General features: G+C 48.8%; 1 protein-coding gene across 1 annotated transcript; it reads left to right on the top strand.

Moving 5' to 3' along the window:
• Positions 1 to 690: 690 nt before the first annotated feature.
• Positions 691 to 23,645, top strand: plxnb1a (plexin b1a; the record flags this gene model as incomplete). Its single annotated transcript, XM_083674719.1, has 38 exons — positions 691 to 712; positions 1,737 to 1,821; positions 2,187 to 3,345; positions 6,370 to 6,552; positions 7,836 to 7,964; positions 8,241 to 8,341; positions 8,535 to 8,673; positions 8,909 to 9,065; positions 9,481 to 9,589; positions 10,069 to 10,177; positions 10,616 to 11,440; positions 12,326 to 12,424; positions 12,716 to 12,838; positions 12,940 to 13,033; positions 13,440 to 13,609; positions 13,803 to 13,954; positions 14,097 to 14,202; positions 14,501 to 14,637; positions 15,296 to 15,472; positions 15,672 to 15,903; positions 16,444 to 16,686; positions 16,891 to 17,067; positions 17,648 to 17,796; positions 17,944 to 18,044; positions 18,164 to 18,381; positions 18,623 to 18,801; positions 19,071 to 19,137; positions 19,280 to 19,426; positions 19,798 to 19,963; positions 20,081 to 20,184; positions 20,355 to 20,439; positions 20,809 to 20,981; positions 21,563 to 21,723; positions 21,866 to 22,013; positions 22,362 to 22,426; positions 22,922 to 22,997; positions 23,339 to 23,413; positions 23,533 to 23,645. The coding sequence occupies 38 exons, from the start codon at positions 691 to 693 to the stop codon at positions 23,635 to 23,637; spliced, it is 6,747 nt and encodes a 2,248-aa protein (XP_083530845.1). The 3' UTR covers positions 23,638 to 23,645.
• Between the last annotated feature and the right edge of the window lie 1,626 nt (positions 23,646 to 25,271).

The following is a 25,271-nucleotide window of genomic DNA, read 5'->3' as shown; positions in this document are numbered from 1 at the left end:
AGCAGAGAAGAGCAGACCCCCAGAGCTGCTGACAGTCTAGTAGCCCTCCAGTGGTTATTTATAGGGTTCCTTGGATGACACCAAGGCGCAGCACACATTCCTGACACCGCCAATGAACTCTGCTGGCTCCTCTGCCCCTCGTAGACACACACACACACACCAATGAGCTGTCCACAAACACACACGCGCACACACACCATCTAGTCTCTCTTATTCATTCCGACCACTTCTCGGTAGCTGTTGTAGCATAGCAACACGAAGAGGTCATGTGTCAGTTGAGAACATGGCCGCTGAGCGGGCCGTCCTTTCTTGACAAACAGCGTTTGTCATCTCAGACTCGAGCAGTGCTCATTCTTTTGCAGAAGCACTAGTTTAGATTGGTGGATACTGTTCGAGACTGGAAGGAGGAGTAGTGTGTCTGGGATTGTGTTTGTGGTTTAAAAATGGTTTAAAAATGTTTATTCTGCTGAGAAACCATGCCAAAGGTCACGCTGCGACCACAACCACATTTTTCTCAGTGGAAAGGGCAGCAATGTCAAAAGAAAACATTAACAATTAGAGTCATGTTTTATTTTAGTGTAGCAGCGGTTAGCGCCGTCTGTGGTATCCGTTTCCCACACGGCGACTCCCGTTACTAAGAGGAAGTTCCCATGACGATGATGCTCTCCGCACTATAAATGTTGACGGGTGATGTCAGCCGGTCAAAGAGCAGGTGAGGACACTAGATACAACCAGTGTGTGTGTGTGTGTGTCTGTGTGTGTGTGTGTGTGTGTGTGTGGCTGGGTCTGCTATTGTTCCCATGGCTTGTGCTGCAGAAGCTGTGGTTACAGGGGAGTAGGTCTAGACGGAACAGACAGACAGACATATCGACAAAAAGGCTTCTGTTTAGAAAACACACACGGCTCTGGAGAGGTCTGATGCCAAGAGAAGACACACAGATTTGACTCAATAAAACATGAGACCTATGGAATGTAGACCTCAACATTGCACTTCTTCAATCTCTTGGGGGGACACTTGGTGATTGTACCTCTGTTTCTCTCTGGTTCTCTGATGCTCTCTATCTCGCTCATGCTAAGTTACACACACACACACACACACACACACACCCCCTAGGGTGGCAGTAGGTCTTGAAGTTACTGGCCAAGATGTGCCAAACCTCTTAATCCTTCATGAATAAGTAATGAGGGGTCGGAGACACTTAGCTTCTAGATGCACCTGCTCCAGGAGACACACACACACACACACTACCCTCTCTGACTAAACACACATACACATACACACTACCCCTCTGGCTTCAACACACACACACACACGCACACCGTACAAACACATATACATAAATACAAATACACATACACACTACCCCTCTGGCTTCAACACACGCACGCACGCACACACACACACACACACACACACTACCCCCTCTGGCTTCAACACACACACACACACACTACCCCCTCTGGCTTCAACACACACACACACACTACCCCCTCTGACTTCAACACACACACACACACTACCCCCTCTGACTTCAACACACACACGCTACCCCCCCTGACTTCAACACACACACACACACACTACCCCCTCTGACTTCAACACACGTCTTCCCATACCATTCAATGCATTACAATGAGCTCGTCCTCCGATTTCTACCTCCACCAGCCTCCCCTGATCACCAGTGTGAAGATGAGGATGATATTTCATAACCCTGTTGTCGTATATGTCTCTACAGGTATAGAGAGCAGAGATGGGTACGGTTTCTGGATGATCAAGAGGACGAAAGCTTCTTCAGCGCTACGTTGGACACCAATGGTGAGGTGTGATTTATAGTCATGCACGGACATGAACATATGAGTCATGAACATATGATTTATTCTCTGAAATATGTTCTACCTCATGATGCAAGAAGATAGACATTTTGAAAAATATATAGAGGTTTATAAAAGGAGTTTCCACGCGTAGGGTAGTAGAGTTTTTGGTCTAAATGATCGTTGCCAAATGTCTTTTGACTGACACCTAAGATTAACAGGAACCTTGCGTGCAACTTTAGTGCACATCTTTTTGGTAAGAAAAGTCTTTTTTAATCTCACACAAACTTAACATCTGTCAGAGTCTTCTCTCCAGCTTTACTCATCCTGATCCTCCTCTTCTCTCCTCCTGATACCCCTCTTCTCTCATCCAGAATATTTACCATGCCACGTGGGAAGGCTCCGATCTCTGCCCTGCTCTTCATCCTCCTCCTCTTCATCAGCTCCACTTGCCCCCTCTTCTCCCGCTCCTACCCCCGTTTCTCCCATAACAACACGGCCTTCCAGCACCTGGCCCTCCACCCGGACCTGTCAGTAGGGACGGTGTACGTGGGGGCCAGGGACCACCTCTTTCAGCTGGCTGGTTTGGACGGTCTCCGTCTGGAGCAGGAGGAGCGGACTGGCCCCGTCACCGACAGCAAGGATTGCCTCCCCCCCGTCACCCAGGTCAACTGCCCCCAGGCGGTCCACACCTCCAACCACAACAAGCTCCTCCTGGTCGACGCCCAGGCTGGTGACCTCATCACGTGTGGGAGTGTCCACCAGGGGGTGTGTCAGAAGCGCAGCCTGGCGTCGGTGAGCACAGTGCTGTTCTCCGCTGAGCGGCCTGTGGACACGCAATACGTGGCGGCCAACGCCCCCGAGGTGTCGACGGTCGGGCTGGTGGTGGGGCCACGCAGCGGGGAGCGGGCCGTGATGTACGTGGGGCGGGGCTACACCAGCAGCCACCCGCCCATCTCCACGCGTCACCTGGCATTGGAGCCCGTGTTCTCGTATGAGGAGACGGCCAAGCTCGCCGTAGCGGGGAGGCTGTCGGAGTACGACCACCATTTTGTGACAGCCTTCACCCGCCGTGCGTACGTCTACTTCCTGTTCTACCGGCGTGACATCAAGGCGTTGTCGCGGGAGTATCGGACCTACGCCGCCCGCGTCTGTCTGGATGATACGTCGTACTACTCCTACGTAGAGGTGCCTTTAGTCTGCCGCTCTTCCTCTTCCTCCTCCTCTTCCTCCGCGGGGAGGAACTACAACCTCCTCCAGGCTGCCCAGGTGGGTCAGGGTGGAGGTCAGGGTGGAGGCTGGGAGGGTGAGTCTCTGCTGGGGGTCTTCTCCACCCGGGTCAGCTCCTCCAACGGCCAATTGGAAGCCTCGGCCCTGTGCGTGTACCCCCTGGACGAGCTGGACCGCCGCATCGACGCCACCAGAGACCTCTGCTATACCCAGGATGGCCGGGTGGAGGGGGGCGGTGCGGCCGGAGGGGAGGTGGCCTACATCGAGTACGAAGTCAAGTCCAGCTGCGCCAACCTGCCCACGGTAAGGACATCACAGGAACGGTAGCTGTTACTGAGCAGCTACTGTTACATTGTCATTGTTATAATACAGCTGTTATAACAGTGTAATAACACATGTATCATATAGAATGGAATATAATAGAACAGAGTAGAAGAATAGAATGATGTGGAATAGAATAGTTTATGTTTTCCATTGCATTGTTATTAGTCAGAATGAGGAGCTTAGACAGTCTCAGAGAAGCAGGGACAACCTTAATGCAGAGAGAAAAAGCCCTTATTTATTCTATGGTCAGGAAGCAACCAACTGATACATCTTCTAGTGATCCTTGTCATGTCTTTCTTTAACTTCTGTAATGGCCTGTTGGTTGTTGTGGTCAGGAAGAGAGAGCTGGAGCAGTCTAGTTCTACCTGATAGGATGAAAATTCTCTTCAGTTTGATGGTGATTCTGTGGTCCTACCGCAGCTGTGCTTCTCTAATGACTCATCAGCTTCCATGGTCACAGAGATGAGCTGGGCCGGTCTCAGGGGGGTTGGGCCAATGTGAACGCAGAGGGAAAGGTCGTTATTATATGATTGTATGGGGACTACCAGTACTACAGTACATATTCTACCTATAGTTTCTAGTTCTGCCTTGCTTTAGCTAGCCACACACTAATGGCTTCCATGGTCAGAGAGAGGAGCGAGGGTAGTCGCCGAGGGGTTGGTCCAATCGTAACGCAGAGAGAAAGCTTATTATTATGCTATTGTATGGGGACTACCAAATGCTACATATTCCTTCTATAGTAGCTAGTTCTACCTTGTATTAGCTAGCCACACACTAATGGCTGTTTAGCTTCCATGGTCAGAGAGGGGAGTGAGGGTAATCTCAGAGGGGTTGGGTCAATCTTAACCCAGAGAGAAAAGCCATTATTATATTTTATGGTATGCGCTACTACCAACAGATTACCTACTTAGTTCTACCGTACTTTAGCTAGCCACACAGTAATGGCTGTTTGGCTTCTGTGATCAGAGAGAGGGTGGACAGAGCAGAGAGATGCAGTGCCTATGATGGTTATTCTACGGCAGTGGTTCTCAACCGGTGGGGCTAGTGTATCTGTTATCAATCTCGATATTGATTTACTTAGGACTATACTTCAAAACCCAAACGGTCTTTTTAAAGATTATCCCCATCTCAGCCCTAGCCAGTAATTTTTTTTAACTGCTAGGCGTGCACTTAGCTAACTAGCTAGCAACTTTTTCACCGTGTTGCAAAACAACTATACGACCCACGCGACTAAGACACACACACACACACACACACACACACACTCACCCACTCACTCACCCACTCACAAAGGACTACAATTGTTGTCTTAAATTTATTTAAATTTATATAAAGCATAAATTCATATCAGAGGTCTGGTGCCAATTCCCAATTATAGCAATAGCCTAGTAATGATAATAGGCCTACTGACGATGATAATGATAATAATAATAATAATAATAATAATAATAACAACAACAATAAAGCATGTAACCTCATATAATTATATAGCAATAGCCTAGTAATGATAATAGGCCTACCACTACTCAATAATAATAATAATAATAATAATAATAATGCCTGCAAGCTCACATTAGAAGTCTGGTGCTACTGCCAATTATAACAATAGCCTAGTAATGATAATAGGCCTACCTACCGCTACTGATGATGATGATAATAATAATAATAATAGTGTGGGCCTAACATTAATAGCCTAGCCTAGGGCTATCTATCTATCTATCTATCTATCTATCTATCTATGCAAGGTGGTGTAGTGGGGGTGGCGCCGGGAGGAGGGGGGGCCCCAACTGCAATGAACCAGCTTTGGGGGGGCCCAGCTTGCAAAAGGTTGAGAACCCCTGTTCTACGGTCACGCAATAACCAACTGATACAGTATGTTCTAAATAGTACTCTAGCCACACACTAATGGCTTGATGACTTCTGTGGTCGGGGAGAGAGTGACTAGTGAAGTAGTGAGTGAGTGAAGTACTGTGAGAGGAGAGGAGTTGGTTTAGTCTTCTGGGCCAGAGAAAGGGACTGGGACAACTTGGGGCTGGGTCAGTAAAGTAAGAGAGAGGAGTTGGTTTAGTCTTCTGGGCCAGAGAAAGGGGCTAGGGTGGTTTTAAGAGAGGCTGGGGTTGGGTCAGTCTCAGGGAGAGGAGTTAGAGGTAGTCTTCTACGTCAGAGTAAAGGCCTGAGGCAGTTTTAAGAGAGTCTGGGGTTGGTTCAGTCTCTGAGCAGAGGGAAACTACGGCCCCTTAGTGAGCCCTGTGGTCCGTGGCGAACAGACAAGATATCTCAGAAGCCTCTGAGATAACTCCGCAGGCCATTGACCCCGGCGCGACCCCCCGCCTGCAGCTCGCCAGGGCTCTGCCAAGCCCCGGAACATTCTAATGACATCGTTAGGGATCAATAAAACAAACTAGCCAGACTCAGCTAGCCGACTGGCAAATGAGGTCTGACATCGACGGGGAGGCTGTTCCCTTTGATGTTCGGGGAGATGGAAGAGATGGATGGATGGAACAGAGGGTTCATTTAGTAAATAATAGCCCATGGAAACTCAGAGTAAACAAGAAAACAGTGAATAAAAGAGCATCTGATTGGTTGGGCTTTTGGCAGAAGACTTTGTGTAGGATTTGAGGGTGTTACGCAAAAGGAGCAAGTCTTAGTTTGAATGTGTCCAATCTAATCTAGTTTTAATCCTCTTATGGAGACTGAGCGGATCTGTGGCTGTGAGTCAATGTTAGGAAACTATGAAAGAACAGTATTGCATAGAAAGACCATTATGTAATATACCTGAATGGGAGCATTCACGTTGGATGTGATGTTATTCATAACCAGGTTATTTTCCAATTTAATTCCAAAAGCATTCTTGTCCATCACCTTTACCCATCACATTTATAAACAAAACGCAATTTTCTTTGGCAAATGACTCACAAAGTACAACAGTCAAAAACACTGCAACACATTTAGACATTAAGACACAAGACAACAATTGTGTATTGTTTGTTCTGTGTGTTCCAGAACACCTTGAAGGCGTATCCCTGTGGCTCTGACCATACCCCTAGTCCAATGGCGAGCCGGGTTCCACTGGAGGCTGAAGCGGTATTGGACAGCCCGTTCGCCCGTCTCACGGCTGTGGCTGTCAGTGTGAGGGAGGGTCACACCATCGCCTTCCTGGGAGACTCCAAAGGGAACCTACACAAGGTAGTGTACTCCACAGTCCTGTACTTCTGGGAGTACACTAGAGGCTGTGTTTTAATATCCACACTAGCATACACCTTAGACAGTGGAGGCTGGAGAAGGTAGAAATCGGAGGACAGGCTCATTGTAATGCATGGAATGGTATGGGTATCAAACACGTGATACCATTCCTCATTCCATTCCATGCATTACAATGAGCCCGTCGTCCAATTTCTGCCTCCACAGACCTCAGAACTAAGCAGTGTATTGACCATGCATTCAGTGTACTAGTATGCTGCGTGGATGTAGTCTAGGTGTTACTCTCATGACCTGAGATTTAGATCTAGATAGTGGCTGGTAGACATACCTCTGGTCAGATACAGCTGGGTATCGTCTGGCAGACACACACACACACACACACACACACACACACACAGACAAGGGGCTTTGAGGTGCCTGATCAAAGGAGTTCACCATGTAGTTGACTGAAGTAGCCCATTATAAAAGGATTATCTCATCGCTGCAGACCTGAATTCCACAGCGCACACACACACACTTACACACACACACTTACACACACACACACACAGACCTCCCCTCACTATAAGGTGCTGAGAGAAATGGCACATGACAAGACATTTGATTCCTACTCACAGCATTTTGATCCCTGAGAGGTGTAATGGAAGGTGATTTGTAGTCTGTGGTAATCTGGTTACGCCCAGGTAACATGAGAGGTTGAAGGGCTGAGGATTACTTTGGAGAAGGTGTCTAGGCATCTGACAGATTAGATTATCTGGCTGGTAATCTGATTAACCCTTACCTCCTTGTTATGATCCTACAGTTCTGTAATACATTCTGTATTAGGACCACCATTAGCTGCCTCCGAAGAGACCACCGGCCCTCATGGGGGGGTCGTAAATGTAACTTTAATTCACTTACAGATCACACAAATAGTGAGGAATTGCTTTTGTCTCTTTTTCAGTCTTGAAGTGTTTTCTGGATTCTACAGCTGAGCTTCAGCTGAGCTGTACTGGCCTGACCTGGTTACACACCCACCATAGTTGGTGGTGCTTGAAAGGACAATGTGAAAAGAAATGATCAGAGTCAGCACAGTATGGTTCTGGTTGGTCCTGTAGTGTGTAAAGCCCAGATATGTCTGGTGTAAAAACCCTGTAGTGTGTAAAGCCCATAGAGAGTTTATGGTGTGAACCCTGTAGTGTGTAAAGATATATATGGTGTGAAGGCCTGCAGTGAGTAAACCCCTGAGATGTTTGGTATGAAGCTCCTAATGGTGTGTTTCTGTGCAGGTGTTCCTGGGGCCAGGAGGTAAGGTAGAGAGGTATGCTACCATGTCCATCCAGCCCAACTCTCCCATCAACAGTGATCTGCTGCTGGACCAGACACACACACACATCTACATCATGACCAGCACCGCGGTGAGTCAGACCACACACACACACACACACACACACACACACAGGCAAGCGTGTACACACACAGGCATGTATTCACACACATGCACACGCACACACACACACACACACACACACACACATCTACATCATGACCAGCACCAGGGTGAGTCTGAGACCACACAGACACAGGCACACGTGTACACACACCCACACACACACACACAGGCCCTTATGTGTACACACACTGGAGCAAGCTACCTCGAAGGGTCATAGTTATTGTTGTTGTTGATGTTTCAGGTGGAGAAGCGTCCTGTAGCAGAGTGTGGAGACCACCTGGACTGTCAGTCCTGTCTGGCAGCCAGAGACCCCTACTGTGGCTGGTGTGTCCTGGAGGGCAGGTGAGGACAACCCCTAGCCCCTAAACCCTCACCTTAACTAACCCCTAACACTTCACCCTCACCCTAACCCTGACCCCTACTGTGGGGGTCACCTCCCTATTTCTCACGGCTGTTGTCTTGGCTCTGCCTTAAGCATTTTTTTGGTATATGATATAATGACAGATAAACTTGAACTTGAACTTGGTGATGTCAGGTGTGGCCAGCGAGTGGAGTGCCATCGGGGGGCACTGCAGGGCCAGTGGCTGTGGAGTTTCGACCAATCACTGAAGCAGCAGTGTCTCAGTGTCCAATCGTTGAGCCTGTACAACATCAGCCGAGGAGAGAAGAAAGATGTAAGGCACACATGCACACACACACACACACACACACAGGAGGAGGGAGGGAACTACTTGTAACAAACGGCATATGGAAAAAAGAAAATCTGTTTATACCCTGTGTGTGTGTGTGTGTGTGTGTGTGTGTGTGTCTGTCTCTCCTCCCCTCTCATGTCCAAACTCCCTCCGTCGCTCCCTCTTGCCCTCTCTACCTCTCCCTCACTCCCTCACTCCCTCCCTCCCTCCCCTGTAGATATCAATGTCAGTGGCAGGCCTTCCCAACCTATCAGGAGGAGAAGCCTACTCCTGTGTGTTCCAGGATGCAGAGAGCCCTGCTTCCCTCACACACACTGGTGTGACATGCTCCACCCCCGACGCCAATAGGCTGCCTCCTATTGGCCAGGGCCAGGGTGAGTGACATTACTGTGACACCAATGGAGGAACACTACAGCCCTGTCTAGAGAACAACACCGCTCCTGTCTCCTAGATACTTGTGTAGATCTGCAAGGATTGGATAGGTCTAAGCAATATGGGGAAAGTCCCTCTTAGCTTATCAGGCCATGGTTGTACTGCTACCATCCTGGATCTACCTACTGTATCAGATCAGATCTGGCTCCAGTGGAGGCTAGTGGAGGAAGAAATCGGAGGACGGAGGCTCATTGTAACGCATGGAACGGAATGAAGAATGGTATCAAACACACGTTGGGGGTGGTGTCTGGACAGGACCTACACGTTGCTATGGCATCTGAGTGACAGGCCAGTGTTATTATGGTCTCTCTTTCTTTCTTTCTTTCTTTCTCTCTCTCTCGCTCTCTCTCTCCTCAGACTGTGTGACGGTGCCCCTGTCCCTGCGGTTCCTCAATGTGACGGTGGCGGCAACAGAGTTCACCTTCTACGACTGCGGAGTGGTCCAGACGCTCTCCGGACGCATGCCGTGAGTCACGTCACAGAGCTAGAACAGTACTGTAACATACTGTAGCACATACAGGTTAACATGCCATGAGTTTCTGGGAACACAATAACGAATGGCCTCTTTTTGATATGTGCGTTGTTTGTTGTCACTTCAGTATGCCACAAATAACATCCAGATTACTGTCGTTTGTTCAAAAATAGTGATACCAGTCACCCACCCTCATTCTCTCTCTCTCTCTCTCTCTCTCTCTCTCTCTCTCTCTCTCTCTCTCTTCTCCTCTTCTCCTCTTCCTCTCTGCCTCTCTCTCTCTCTCTCTCTCTCTCTCTCTCTCTTCTCCTCTTCTCCTCTTCCTCTCTGCCTCTCTCTCTCTCTCTCTCTCTTCTCCTCTTCTCCTCTTCCTCTCTGCCTCTCTCTCTGCCTCTCTCTCTCTCTCTCTCTCTTCTCCGCTTCCTCTACTTCTTTCCCTCTCTTCTCCTCTCCTCTCTCTCTCTCTCTGCCAGGTGTCGAGGGTGTGTGAGCAGTCGTTGGGGCTGTAACTGGTGTATCCACCAGCATCTCTGCAGCCATAGGCCCTCCTGTGAGGAGGGCGTCATCGTTCACAACCAGCACGTGAGTCATTACACTGTAAAACAAAATTAGTTCTCAGTGACTTACCTGACAAGGTAACTGTTATCAACGGTGCTTCTCTGCAGTATGCATGTTATGAGACCCTGGTACCTAGCCTACAGTATCTACGAACCAGGTTATTGAGGTCTGCTTTGTAGTAAAACTGTGTTAGTGTGTTTGTGTCTTCACTGTTTATGTGGTAGCATCCCATTGTCTTTGTTTTAAGTGTTTCTGTCTTTTTAGTTAATGTCCAGTTTTGTAATCTTTCAATGTGGTTATTGTCATATTCCTTACCTATCCTCCCGTTTTACCCTGATCTCCCTCCTCTCTCCTCCTTCCTCTTCTCCCTTCCCTCATCTCTCCTCTTCTCCCTCCTCTACTTCCCTTCCTCCTCTATCCTCCCTCTGCCCCCATCTCTGCACACTTGTCTTTCATCTCAAGTTTAAACCACCGACACCTACCCCTCCAACAACCACACCATTAGACACTCTACCTCCAACTTCCCCAGCCACCACAACCCCCCCTCTCACAGACGTACCTGTCACTCCCTCCACACCCCCACCCAGCAGCAGTACTGCCCCCCCCAGCACCCTGCCAGTGACAACCCCCACCACCCCCGAGCCCACCGCAGTCCCTACAACCCTATCACCTAGCATCGCTACAACCACCACCACCACCACCCTCTGGACCTCCCAGGCCACCCAGGCTACTACCGCACCCCAGGAAAGGACCACCAGCCTGGGGGAGGAGAGCACAGGCCTGGGGGTAGGGACCACCTCAGGAGACCCCACCATGGAGGGCGGCAGGAGCCTCCCCAGGACTACAGTGGTTACCAGGGAAACGGACCAGGTCCTAGTCGCCGGGACCGAACCTCTAGGCTGGCCAGAGGCCTCTGAGACTACGTTTCCCAGCAGCACCAGCGGCCTGGCGGACTTTGATGATGTCATGGCAGTGGAGCCCTCTGGTGGGCAAGCCCTGTCCTCCTCCTCTGACCTCACCTCCACCACGTCCGGCGGTGTGGCCCTGTTTGGCCTCTCCCCTGGGTCGGACCCTACACCCTGGGCCAAGAACTGGGAGAGGACCGAGGGAGAGACGGAGGGCGAGAGAGAAGTGGACACCCAAGTGTCCTCCACTACAACGCCCTCTGGAGACGATCATACATACCTGCCCTCCGACCCCCACACACCTGACCCCGACCCTGACCCAGACCCCAACCCTGACCCCGCATCAGACTACCAGTCAGACTCCTCTGACCTTGAGCTGCCGGTGAGTGGTGATCTGTGATTGGCTGGCTAGCTGTGAGTGGTGAGCTGTCATTGGCCAGCTAGCTGATGCACCTTTACGGCAACAGAACAGTATTGGATCTGATGCGTGCAGTCCAGGGAAGCTGGTGCAGGTAGAAATTGGAGGACAGACTCGTTGTCATGCATGGAATGAGTAATAGTATCAGACACGCGTGTATAATAAGCCCGTCCTCTGGTTTCTACCTCCACAAGCCTCCCCTGGAGCAGTTGTGCTGTCACCATCTAAGATGAGATGAGACAATTCCAAACAAGGTTGCTTCTCTGCCTTGGGTGCTGTGTCAATGAGATTCCTATCTCAATGGGCCTCACATCAATAAATAAATGATACAAGAGATGGATAGAAGACAAATAAAGGGTATATTTTATATATTTTTAAAATATTTTATACATTTTTAATATATATTTTATATATATATATATATAAACACTTCCTTTACACATCCTCCCACGCGCCTCCCCTCTGTCTTCCCCAAGACGATCTGTCTGGTTTGTGTACATATCGTCAACACAGCGTTGCCATAGCGTTGCCATAGCGTTCTTGTCTTGGTTGTCATTAGAACAGTCAGCTGTCATGGCTTTGGAAGGTAATCCACCAAAAAATGGCAGACTTCAGTTGAATCTGAGCCCGCTGTTTTTTGTTTGCTTTTTGTTTGTCAGTGTCAGTTTTTCATCATTCAGCTGTATGTCTTAGGCTGTTACAGGACTTAGTTTTGACTGGTTCTTCTTTTTGCTCTTGATAAGGGTTGTTATCGTAAGATAGTGTTGTTGTCAGATATGTCCTGCTGTGTGTGTGTGTGTGTGTGTGTGTGTGTGTGTGTAATTTTGTGTGTGTGTGTACTGTGAACAGGAGTGCCCATGTGTAGAGAAGGTCCAGGGCTCCTCTCTGCTTCCTGTCAACGCAGAGAGAAAGATCACTCTGGTGGGACGACACCTCCACTTGTTCCAGGTAATAACCATGTAGCACGCACACACACACACACACACACACACACGCACACACACACACACACACACACACACACCTTCACCAAGTACAAGCCATGTAGCACAAATTTGGACAGAATGTATATTCTAGCATGTTGTAGTTTTAGCTTGCTTGCAAAAATATAATGGTTTGTATTCAACTGTATTCAACCCAAGATAGTATGTATAAATGACAATGTTTGTCATGTTTCCGAGAAAGCATGTTATATTTCCTGTGTGTGTGTGTGTGTGTGTGTGTGTGTGTGTCTGTCAGGATAAGAATGTGGACTATGAGTGTGTGTTGACCATCGAGGGACAGTCTGTGGTGGTGGACGCCGACGTGGAGACAGACAACACGCAACCCTCTCTCTACTACGTCACCTGTCAGCTACACCAGGTCAGACACTCCTCATTGTGTGTGTGTGTGTGTGTCTGTGTGTGTGCGCTTGCTTGCGTGTGTGTGCACTGCTAAGACAAAGTGCTGTGTTGTCGTTCCAGTATGCCTACTCGGCCTCTGTGGAGCAGTATGATGCCATGATCAACGTGAGGAGAAGAGACATGTTCCAGATCGACAGTGCTGACAACCTACATGGTAGGCTATAGAGATCAGCTGATACTACTGTCAACCTACATGGTAGGCTATAGAGATCAGCTGATACTACTGTCAACCTACATGGTAGGCTATAGAGATCAGCTGATACTACTGTCAACCTACATGGTAGGCTATAGAGATCAGCTGATACTAGAGACTGTGGTCGGTCCAAACTGAAGACTGTTATTAGAGTATTATTTGAATCAGGTTTGTTCGTGCTAAGCAGGAACAAAATGATGTACACCTTGTGGTTCCTTCAGGGCTAGAGATGTTATCATATTTATAATTTAAAACATGTCCCCTTCTCCTCTCCTCCCATCCTGTCCTCTCTCCTCTGTTCACTGCTCCTTTCCTCCCCTCCTGTCCCCTCTCCCACACTCCTCCTCTCCTCTCCTCTCTCTTCCAGTGACTCTGTTCAACTGTTCGGTGGGCCGGTCTGACTGTAGCCGGTGTCGTACCGCAGACCAGAAGTACGGGTGTGTGTGGTGTGGAGGGGCGGGCCGATCCAGCTGTCTCTACCAAGACTCCTGCACTGATGATGTCAAACACACCTGTCCTGCGCCCGTTATACACTACGTAAGGCTGTGTGTGTGTGTGTGTGTGTGTATGAGAGAGAGAGAGAGAGAGAGAGAAATTGTTTGGTTTCTGCCTAAGGTCAAATCTTGCATTAGACATTCAAGATGTTAGGGTGTATGTAATTGTGTTTGCAGATGGAGGGGGAAGTGGTGACTTAGGTTGTTACTGTGTGCCCCTGGCTGTGTGTTTGCAGATGGAGCCCCTGTCTGGGCCGGTGGAGGGGGGGACAGTGGTGACCATCTCTGGCTCTAACCTGGGACAGAGAGCGGAGGACATCCAACACTCTGTCACTGTGGCCGGGATCCCCTGCACTGTTCTCCACAGCAGATACCAGATCTCCTCCAGGTGACTAAGGGTCCACAGAAACACCCCAACTGACTGACTTGCACCATTAAATCACAAGACTAGACTATCTAATCTTCCATCTTCTCCTCCAAAGAAAGTTTCCTCTGGAACTTCAACCTTTCTATGTCCATCTCTCGTGCAGGATCGTGTGTGAGACCAGGGCCAGCGGGGGGGAGAGGAGCGGCCAGGTGTCCGTGGAGGTGAGGGGGGGCGGACACGGACTCTCCACTCAAAGATTCAGCTTCCAGGTAACTATAGTAACAACCGTCATAACACACATCTTGATACAAAAGAGGGGACAGCTGGGGGCTTTACACATGACGGGGCTGACCCGGACCAAACTGTACTGTACAAGCTTGATATGTTCTGATCACATTGTCGCAGCAACTATGGTGGGTGTGTAACCAGACCAGTCCAGTACAGCTCAGCTTGGCTCAGTTGGCTTAGTTTGTAGTGTGAAAAGGAAGTTTGTCAATCACAGCATTAATTGTGGACAATGGACTTGGTAATGGATTCTGTCCTCTCTCTCACCCCCCCAACCCCTAGGACCCAGTCCTGACAGGCATCGCCCCCCAGAAGGGGCCCAAGGCGGGGGGGTCAGTGCTGACCATCAGGGGCCGGAGCCTAAGGACCGGACACCCCAGCGAGGTCTCTGTTCTGATTGGAGGAGTCCCATGCATCATGTGAGTGGCCACACCCACTTTGATATGATAATGATGATAAAGGATGTTGATGAGCAGGAATGGGGTCAAGTCAGTTTTATTCCAGTAAAGTCTAGTCTTTCTCTATATGTGTGTGTTGGGGGGGGTTAATACATTGAATTTCAATTCATCCCCTGATTTGACTGAATTGAAATTGAATTGGATTCCAGATTAACCACTCCAAACCCTGGTCTAGAGAAGAATGTGTGTTTGCGTTAGCCTGGTCACATGGTCACACTAGATCAGTTTGATCCTACGACTGTACTGTCCTTGTCATGCTAAACATGGTTTGATCTGAGGTGACCAAGCTATGTTCACTTAAAGGTGCGATCCATAATTCAAACAACAACAAAGTGGGCTCCCTGCCACTTTTTTTGGTAAACAGAGGGATGACACTGGAGGAATGTAACCACTCTCAATTTCATAGACATAGCTATGGATGCAAGGACTGAGATTATAGTTTTAACCATGTTTTGAAGTGATGCAGTGTTTATAAGTGCATTATTTACAAACAATGGATGAAAACAACAGATTACAGATCGCCCCTTTAATATGATAATTCATATTATGTTTAAATGCTCAAGTGCAAACTCAACAGTAGCAGTTTTGCTAACAGCTTTACTCTCCCCTTATGTTCCAGTTCGTCTGAGGTCCTAGAAGACCAGCTGACCTGCCTGACTGGTAGCAGTAACAGCACAGGAGCGCTGGGCATCACTGTGAAGTTTGGTAGAGCACAGCGCCATCTGGAGGCAGGGCAGTATCACTACACCCTAGACCCCAACATCACCATGGCTGCTCCCTCCAAAAGCTTCATCAGGTGAGGGGGGGGGGGGGGGGGGGGGAGGGGATGGGAGGGGGGGCTCAGCACAACTACCTGGCACAACTATCCCTTATTCCATTTCAATTATTTTGAAATTACAATGAGCCTGTCCTCCGATTTCTACCTCCACCAGCCTCCCCTGCTATACACGTAGCAGCATGTATTTAGGTGTATCTCTCTCTCTCTGTGTTCCCAGTGGAGGCCGGTTGATCCATGTGACTGGACAACACCTGGATGTGGTGCAGGAGCCCAAGATCAGAGTCACCCTCAGCCCCCTGGACTCCCTCGCTCCCCGGAGGAGGAGGAGAAGGAGGAGTGGAGATGGAGAGAGTGGTACGGAGGGAGGAGGAGAGGGGTCACTGAAAAGGCGGCGGAGGATGGTCCCCGAGCTAGACTGTCCTGAGGGGACATTGTGTACTGTCAAACAGGTGTGTGAACTGTCAAACAGAACTGAGCTGTGTTAACTACTTAAGGGTTGAATAATCATGATGAAAAATCAATGGGCCATTTTTAATTCACGAATTGGATTTGTATTCACTTCTTGAAGTGAATCTCTTGAAGCACTCTTTTCTTTTAGAATCACTTTCATTTTAGAATCACTTGAATTACATTGTTGTCCTTGGCTACAGTGTCTTTTAAACAACATCACGTTTTTCATATTGGAATATCAAGTTTCTTTGTCCAATAAAAAAATGTATATGAACAAAACTCTGGCTGTGTGGTGAGCAGCTCCACACTTCTTTCTTCTCTCGACACATTGTCAAAGCAAACATATCTTATTAAATACAGTATGTGATGACAGAACATACATTATTAAATATTCTCTCTCTCTCTCCCTCAGTGACTATACCCCCCCCCCCCCCCCCCACCTCTCCAGGTGGAGTCAGGCTGTGACACTGACTCTCTCTCTCTCTCTCTCTCTCTCTCTCTCTTTCTCTGACTATATCCCCCCCCCCCCACCTCTCCAGGTGGAGTCAGGTTGTGTGGTGAGCAGCTCCAGTCTGATCCTGTGTGCCACGCCGGCGGTGGGGGCAGAGGCGAGGCGGGCCAGGGTACAGGTGGAGTTCCTCCTGGACAACCTCCACTTTGACTTCAGCTCCGTGGCCGGAGGCACCTTCAGCTATGAACGCAACCCCCTCCTCTACCATCTCAACCAGCAGGACCCCAGCAAACCTTACCACCACAAACCTGGAAGTGTCATCTCTGTAGAGGTATATACAGTATCCTAACCCTAATCCTAGTCCTAACCATAGCCCTAACCTTAACCCTAGGCCTAACCCTAACCCAAACCCTAGCCCTCGCCCTGACCCCAGCAAACCCTACCACCACAAACATGGCAGTGTCATCTCTGTAGAGGTATATACACCCAGCCCTACTCCTCTTCTCACCTTAAACTGTTCTCCTCTTCTCTCTAGGGGGAGTTCCTGGATCTGGCCATCTATAAGGAGGAGGTGGTGGCTCTGATCGGCGAGGGCGTTTGTTCTGTCAAGACTCTTACCCACAACCACCTGTACTGTGAGCCGCCTTCCCAGCAGCCCTCAGTCCTGGCCAGCAAGAAACAGGAAGGAATGGATTCACTTCCTGAGTTCACCGTGAGTTCACCACTTCCTCCTCCGTCCTGTCCAGAAACAGTAGTCCCATCACAGAGGTCTCTCCTTGAATCCTCGTGTCCCCTCTCCTTGAATCCTTGTGTCCTCTCTCCTTCAATCCTTGTGTCCTCTCTCCTTGAATCCTCGTGTCCTTTCTCCTTGAATTCTTGTGTCCTCTCTCCTGGAATCCTCATGTCCTCTCTCCTTAAATCCTTGTGTCCTCTCTCCTTGAATCCTCATGTCCTCTCTCCTTGAATCCTCATGTCCTCTTTTCTCTCTCCTTGAAACCTTGTGTCCTTTCTCCTTGAATCCTCATGTCCTCTCTCCTTGAATCCTCGTGTCCCCTCTCCTTGCCTCCCTCTCAGAACACAGAGAAGGTCAGAGGAGGGAAGGAACCTCAGACCTTCTCCTACTATGTGTTTGATGTGAAGGAAGAGAGGATGGAGGACGCGAGGAAGCAAGGAAAGACTTTTGAGTATGTGCTTGTCATGTTGTTTGTTTGGTTCGGCTCAGAGTTATTTATTTGTTTTGGTCTGCCTTGCAATGAATCAGTAACACTGCCCCCCGCCCCCCCACCCCCCAGGTCCAGATGGGGAACCTGAACTTCTCCCTGGGGCGGGTACAGTACGACACCCAAGGCCCGTCTACCTTCCCTCTGGAGGCCCAGGTCGGCGTCGGGGTGGGGGCCTCCATCGTAGCTCTCATAGTCCTCATCATAGTCCTCATATACAGGTACAGAACACACACACACACACACACACACACACACACACACACACACACACACACACACACACACAGATGCGCACGCACGCACACACACAAACAAACACACACACACTCTAAAGGCTTGTGTATATGTGTGCGTGTGTGTATCAGGAGGAAGAGTAAGCAGGCGATGAGGGATTATAAGAAGGTGCAGATCCAGCTGGAGAATCTGGAGACCAGTGTTAGAGACCGCTGCAAGAAAGAGTTCACAGGTGAGAGGAATGCAATTACCTCAATTTCATGCCAATGAAGCCAATTGGAATGGATTGATTTTCATCTCTTCTTCCCTCCCCTCCTCTCCTGTCCTCCCCCCTCCTCTCCCTCTCTCCAGACCTGATGACAGAGATGATGGACATGTCGAGCGACCTGGTTGGTTCAGGCATCCCCTTCCACGACTACCGAGCATATGCAGAGCGCATCTTCTTCCCCGGCCACCGGGAGTCGCCACTGAGACGAGACCTGGACGTCCCAGAGAGCCGCAGACAGACGGTGGAACAGGGCCTCAATCAGCTGTCCAACCTGCTCAACAGCAAACTATTCCTCACCAAGGTGACCACACACACACACACACACACACACACACACACACACCAGGGTTCAGCTGTCTAAACTCTTCAACAGCCAACACTTCCTCTCCAAGGTAACCCCACATGGGTGCGCATGCGCGCACACACGCATACCCACACACACACACACACACACACACACACACACACAGAACTGAGAGAAGATGTACCATCATTATCATTTGTATTGTGTCTCATATTCTATTTCCTCTCTCCTCTTGTAGTTCATCCACACGTTGGAGGTGCAGTGTACCTTCTCCCCGCGGGACCGCGCCTACGTGGCCTCCCTGCTCACCGTCGCACTCCATGGCAAACTGGAGTACTTCACCGACATCCTCAAGACTCTGCTCAACGACCTGGTGGAGCAATACGTGGCTAAGAACCCCAAACTCATGCTGCGCAGGTGAGAGGCTCATTCAACTTATTTAACCCTTCTTTCACCCGGTTAATCTTTACCTCTGTGTCTATTGCCGTGCTAGATGAAGCTTAGATGGAACCTAGATGAGTCTTAGATTAACCTTAAATGAACTCTAGATTAACTTTAGATGAACCCTAGATGAACATTTGATGAATCCTAGATAAAACAAGGCTATCTAATCAGTACTGGATGAGATTATTGGTAGGTTTTGTTTCCATATTTACATTGAATATACTGTGTTGTTTCTGTTCCAGAACTGAATCAGTGGTGGAGAAGCTCCTGACCAACTGGATGTCCATCTGTCTATTCACCTTCCTGAGGGTGAGTGTGTGTGTGTGTGTGTGTGTGTGTCAATCTGTCTCTTCATCTCTTCCACCCTCCTGCATCATGGATAAAAGCCTAAACTGTGTCTGTATGTGTGTGTATGTGTGTGTGTGTGTGTGTGTGTGTGGGTGGGTGGTAGGAGTCGGTAGGGGAGCCTTTCTACATGTTGTTCAGAGCTATAAAGCACCAGGTGGATAAGGGGCCTGTGGATGCCGTGACGGGGAAGGCCAAGTACACACTCAACGACAACAGGCTGCTCCGAGAGGACGTGGAGTACCGTACCCTGGTGAGAACACACATGCACACACACACTGTATAGAACACACTCTCTCTCTCTCTCTGATAGGAACACACACACCATACATACACAGATGCCTAAACACACACACCACACACACACACGTGCACGCTCCAACACAACACAACAGTTACCTGTAAAGCAATATGCTGCTTTCTTGGCCAGGGCTCAACTGTAACAGTGCTCTCTCTATCTCAGTGTTACCTCCCTGGTTTAAGTGAAGGGTAGCAAAACAACACCTGTCCATGCTGATGTTTCATGTTGCCAAGCGGGGGCCACAAGGCAAGAAACAGAGTCAGGCAGCAGAAATGTTAAAGAACCAATGCCGTGCCCCTGACCACGCTTGTTCTACCCTCCAGACGCTGAACGTGTTGATGCCGGCAGTCAGCGGGGGCGTCACCCCGTCGGTTCCTGCCAAGGTTCTAGACTGTGACACCATCACGCAGGTGAAGGAGAAGGTTCTAGAGCAGGCTTGGAAGGGAACCTCCTTCTCCCAGAGGCCTCACAGCGACGCCCTACACCTGGGTGAGACTACTACTACTACTACTACTACTACTACTACTACTACTAAGTGATCGTTCTCATGTATCTAGATGGATAACTCAAAGTAATGAATATGAAAGGTGATGTATGTTTTCTCAGAGTGGCGTGCGGGCGTGGCAGGTCACCTGATCCTGTCTGATGAAGACCTGACGTCAGTGGTGCAGGGCACCTGGAAACGCCTCAACACCCTACAGCATTACAAGGTCAGAGGTCACACACACACACACACAATGTCTACATGAATATCCAAAGTTCTGTTTTACCCACTCTTGTTTTACACATCCCCCTCCACTTGAAGTGTTCCCATATTAGTCTCATCTTCATGTTACTGTTTTCTGATGGTGAACTATTTTATGACTGGGTTGTACTGCAGGTCCCTGACGGAGCCACCGTGGCCCTGGTCCCCAGGAACACCAAACACCTCCACCACGACAGTCACAACTACATGCCTGGAGAGAGTGAGTCTCAGCCTCCTTTAACACAGTCAGGGTAGTACTATGGACCAGGGGAGGCTGGTGGAGGTAGAAATCAGAGGATGGGCTCATTGTAATGCATGGAATGGAATGAGGAATGGTATCAAACGTGTGTTTGATACTATTCCTCATTCCATGTATTATAATATGCCTGTCCTCCGATTTCTACATCCACCAGCCTCCACTGCTATGGACAGATCATAGGCCATGCCTTTGGTTGTTAACAGGGTTAACCCTCACCATAGACAGCACACCTGCTGAAATGATGGTATGTACTGTATAGATGGTGGTTATTGAATTGATTCCATTGTGTGTGTGTGTGTGTGTGTGTGTGTGGTCCTGTGCCTCTATCAGAGACCCCCATGTTGGATGATGGTGACGAGGGAGGGGTGAGGCTGTGGCACCTGGTGAAAGCCAGCGAGGAACCGGACCTACCCAAACACCGGCGAGGCAGTGTGAGAGAGAGGGAGAGAGAGAGAGCTAAGGCCATACCTGAGATCTACCTCACACGCCTGCTGTCTATGAAGGTAGGTACACACACACACACACACACACACACACACTGCTTTAATAGTACACAAACTCATGATTGTCTGTTGCTTTATTCATACTAACACACAGGCCTACAGCATATGTGACTTCTATGCACTCTCTCTCTGTCCCCCTCCTCCCCGTCTCTCCACCTCCCTCCCCTCTCCCTCTACCTCTTCTCCCCCCCGCTCCCCCTGCATCTCCTACTTCCCCTCCTCCCTCCCCTCTCCCTCTACCTCCCCCCCCCCCCGGCTCCCCCTCCATCTCCTACTTCCCCTCCTCCCCGTCTCTCCACCTCCCTCCCCTCTCCCTCTACCTCTTCTCCCCCCCGCTCCCCCTCCATCTCCTACTTCCCCTCCTCCCCGTCTCTCCACCTCCCTCCCCTCTACCTCTCCCCCCCCCCCCGCTCCCCCTCCATCTCCTACTTCCCCACCTCCCTCCCCTCTCCCTCTACCTCTTCCCCCCCCCCGCTCCCCCTCCATCTCCTACTTCCCCTCCTCCCTCCCCTCTACCCCCCCCCCCCCCCCCCCCGCTCCCCCTCCATCTCCTACTTCCCCTCCTCCCTCCCCTCCCTCAGGGCACGTTGCAGAAGTTTGTGGACGACCTGTTCACAGTGATCCTGAGCACCAGTCGTCCTGTTCCTCTGGCCGTCAAGTACTTCTTTGACCTGTTGGACGAGCAGGCTCTCAAACACAACATTACTGACCCCGAGACCATCCACATCTGGAAGACCAACAGGTAGGGACTGAACACACACACACACACACACAGATTGTTGTAACAAATAAATGATAGGCTAGTTTCACCACCACTGACTGGTTGGTTATTCTATTATAAGTTGTATACTCAGTGTTCATTGTTTTGTTTGTTTGTTTACCAGTTTACCTCTGAGGTTCTGGATCAACATCCTGAAGAATCCTCAGTTCATCTTTGACGTTCAGTGTTCAGACAACGTGGACGCTGTGCTGTCCGTCATCGCCCAGACCTTCATGGACTCCTGCACCATCGCCGAGCACAAGCTAGGACGGGTGAGCCAATCAGAGGGAGAGGAGAGGCAGAGGGGGCTGGGCTAGAGGCTCAGACAGGAAGCATACAGTTGAGAGTAGAATACAATAGAATATGACCATTATCTCTTCAAGAAAGAGAGGACATGGGATTGGTATTGTGTGTATGTTTTCTATATATTTTTGATACGTAGAGAGAAATGAAAAATGAAAGTATCTGCACAACTGATATTGTAACTGTAGATGCAAGCAGAGTAGAAAGACATTTGTTTTTATGTAGAAAGACAGAAAAAGAGCTTGTTAGCATTGGCTGCGCTCCATTCCAATTTGTGTGATCCTGGAGTGTGAGACTTCCTCTGTGTCTCTCTGCAGGACTCTCCTATTAATAAGCTGCTGTACGCCAGGGACATCCCCCGCTACAAACAGATGGTGGAGAAGTAAGAAGACACACTCACACAGACTCACACACTCACACACTCACACACACACACACACACACACACACACACAGCAGAGCCTCTCAGGCATCTTCTATGGACAGGCTGGCAGACTGCCCTCACCACAGCTGTACACAAACATGAATGGACTGAGCTGAGATGCAAAGACTGAGTAAGGGGAAATTGGGACACTATGTATAAAAAGGGTTGTAATTTCTAAATGATGGTGAAATCAATCAGAAAAAAGAAAACATTGAATTAAAGCTGAGAGTCTCTACTCTAACCTCATAGTAATTGTTTGATTTCAAATCCAAACTGTTGGAGTTTAGAGCTAAAAGAAGACAAAATGATTCCTCTTTCCAATACTTATGGAGGGCACTGTAAGTCATTGGTACACATACAGTAAAATACACTATGGCTGACGTATGGTGTATGAATTCTATGACCGGTAATCTCAACTCCTGTCTCTCCTTCCTTCCTTCCCTCTCTCTCCAGGTACTATGCAGACATCAGACAGACCATATCTGCCAGTGACCAGGAGATGAATTCTGCCCTAGCTGAGCTGTCTCGTGTACGTTATACAGTTGCATCTATAAACCACTTCCTGGGTGCATGTCTCCCTAGCACCCCTGGTGGACACAAGCACCTACTGCACTGCAAAGAGTTTCATTGTTGTTATTGTGATATTTTATGTGGTTATCTCCCATATTTAAAAGCCACACTGTAATTCGAAAAACAACAAAACGCCCTGTAAAAGAGTGTCTGCTGAATTACTGAAATGTAAATATCTAAATGTCTTTCTTTCAAGAGAGAGTTTCTGAACACAGACTTTTATAGTGAGTGTTGTTAAGTAAGCATTGCTTTCTCTTTCTCTCCCTCCCTCCCTCCCTCCCTCCCTCCCTCCCTTTGCAGAACTACTCTGGGGAGGTGAATTACCTCGTGGCTCTGCATGAGTTGTACAAGTACATCAACAAGTATTATGATCAGGTGAGTCCTCAGAGTCCACATGACCGATCCCTGTCAATGTGGTTCTCCAGGTAACATTTACTGAGTCACTAACAAAGCAACTTCCCTCATTAACGTGTATGTGTGTGTCCGTCCATCAGATCATCACTGCTCTAGAGGAGGACCCCACAGCCCAGAAGATGCAGCTGGGTTACAGGCTCCAGCAGATCGCTGCTGCCGTGGAGAACAAAGTCACTGACCTATGACATCACTGAACTACTGTATGACCTTAGAACTACAGCCTGTGACTGGCCTGGACACAGGGACAAGGGAGGTCAAGGACAGAGACAGACACTGAGAGAAAAAGGGGCTTTACTTTTGCTGGCTGTGTCATTTTTCATTCACATTGTCCTTTCCAGCACTGTTATAGCAACTATGGTGGATGATCGTTACCAGTAGCCACCAGACAAGCCCAGAACTGCTCAGCTCGGCTCAGCTCTGTTTGGCTCTGTAGTGTGACTGAGAGAAACTGCTTAGAGGAGAAACCAGATATGACAGAGACCTGAGAAACAGAGGTTCGACTGAGAGAAAGGAAGGATCCTCGGTCATATGATGATGTCATTTCCCTCTGTGGCAGACGTAGGGAAGGAACTACAACACGAGGAAGTCTAAAGATGGCCGCCACTCTCCTTGCCATGTTCTTGTGGGGGTGCAGTACTGTTCTGTAGATAGATGATGATGCTTTTGACAAACTGTACAGGACATTCGCCTGCCAACCCGCCATCCTGACTGTCCAGTACAATGTTGCACTGCAGATAGAGGCTGGGTTCGAATTAACACATTGACTCTTGGGGAGGGGGCCCAATGTAGATCATTGACTTTTTAGGGGGGGCTCACATTGATATTTCAACTCTTATATGGGGGCCCTGATTTGTTATGGAGGTGCTTGACCTCGCCAAAACCCCTGTAATTCGAACCCCTGGACGAAGGAAAAACCTAGGCATTATCCTGAGGGAAGCTGTTGAGTTGTCTGGAAGGCCACAGGGTCTACACTCCAGGAAGTTTAAGCCTTACAAGGAGTAAGTGGATGGATGAAAGCAGGAAGTAAAAAAGATGATGCGAACAGTACTGAAGAGAAATGAATAGCATCTACTGCATGAGGAGTCAGAGCAGAGATGCAGAGATTCTATCGATGTTCGTTTGCTAATGCCTTCTACTTTCTGGAATCCATTTTTCAAAAGTCTTATTTTGCCTGTTTATCTTCTCTACCCTTTATCAGACAATGTGTGACGTTTCCTTTCAGTACTTCTGTCATTCTACAAACGTAAGTACTTCTTGATGTAGTTTGACCCTTAAATCAGTGTTGTGTAATATAAGTATCGTATGGATTATTAAATCATTTCAATCTGGTGAGGAAATTATGCAAAGTGCTCAGTTCTGCCTCGTGTGGCCACTCATCTCTCTAGTTCTGTATTATTTGAATGTTCCTTTGTGAAAATCATGTAGCATATGAGTGTGATGTGGGATAGTCATGGTAAGTGTGTCAGGGCACAAACACACCAACTCTGCAGCAGCCAAACTGATCTAATCCGTCCTAATGCTGAGAATATGATGGAGCTTTAAACCCCATGGGAGAAGTTTTAGCAAGTTAATATTTTGTTTGCAGTATGGCTTTTTGGGGCAGTTTTTCAGACACAGATTAAGCCTAGTCCTGGACTAAATCCCACGTTAAATGAATGCTCTCTTTTTAGTTTAGCATTAAGTTATATCTGTGTCTGGGAAACTAGCCTTTATGTGTTAGCACTGTGCTAGCCACGCTACTAACTGTCAATGGCAGTGGAGATGTTCTTATAGCTTTTAGAAGTCTGTCCTCAAACACTCCATTTTAGATTCTCAGAAC

Source organism: Argentina silus (genome assembly GCF_951799395.1).
Source record: "Argentina silus genome assembly, chromosome: 8".
Taxonomy (NCBI): domain Eukaryota; kingdom Metazoa; phylum Chordata; class Actinopteri; order Argentiniformes; family Argentinidae; genus Argentina; species Argentina silus.
Note: the sequence above shows the minus strand (reverse complement) of the source record. Positions and strands in the feature narration are given on the sequence as shown.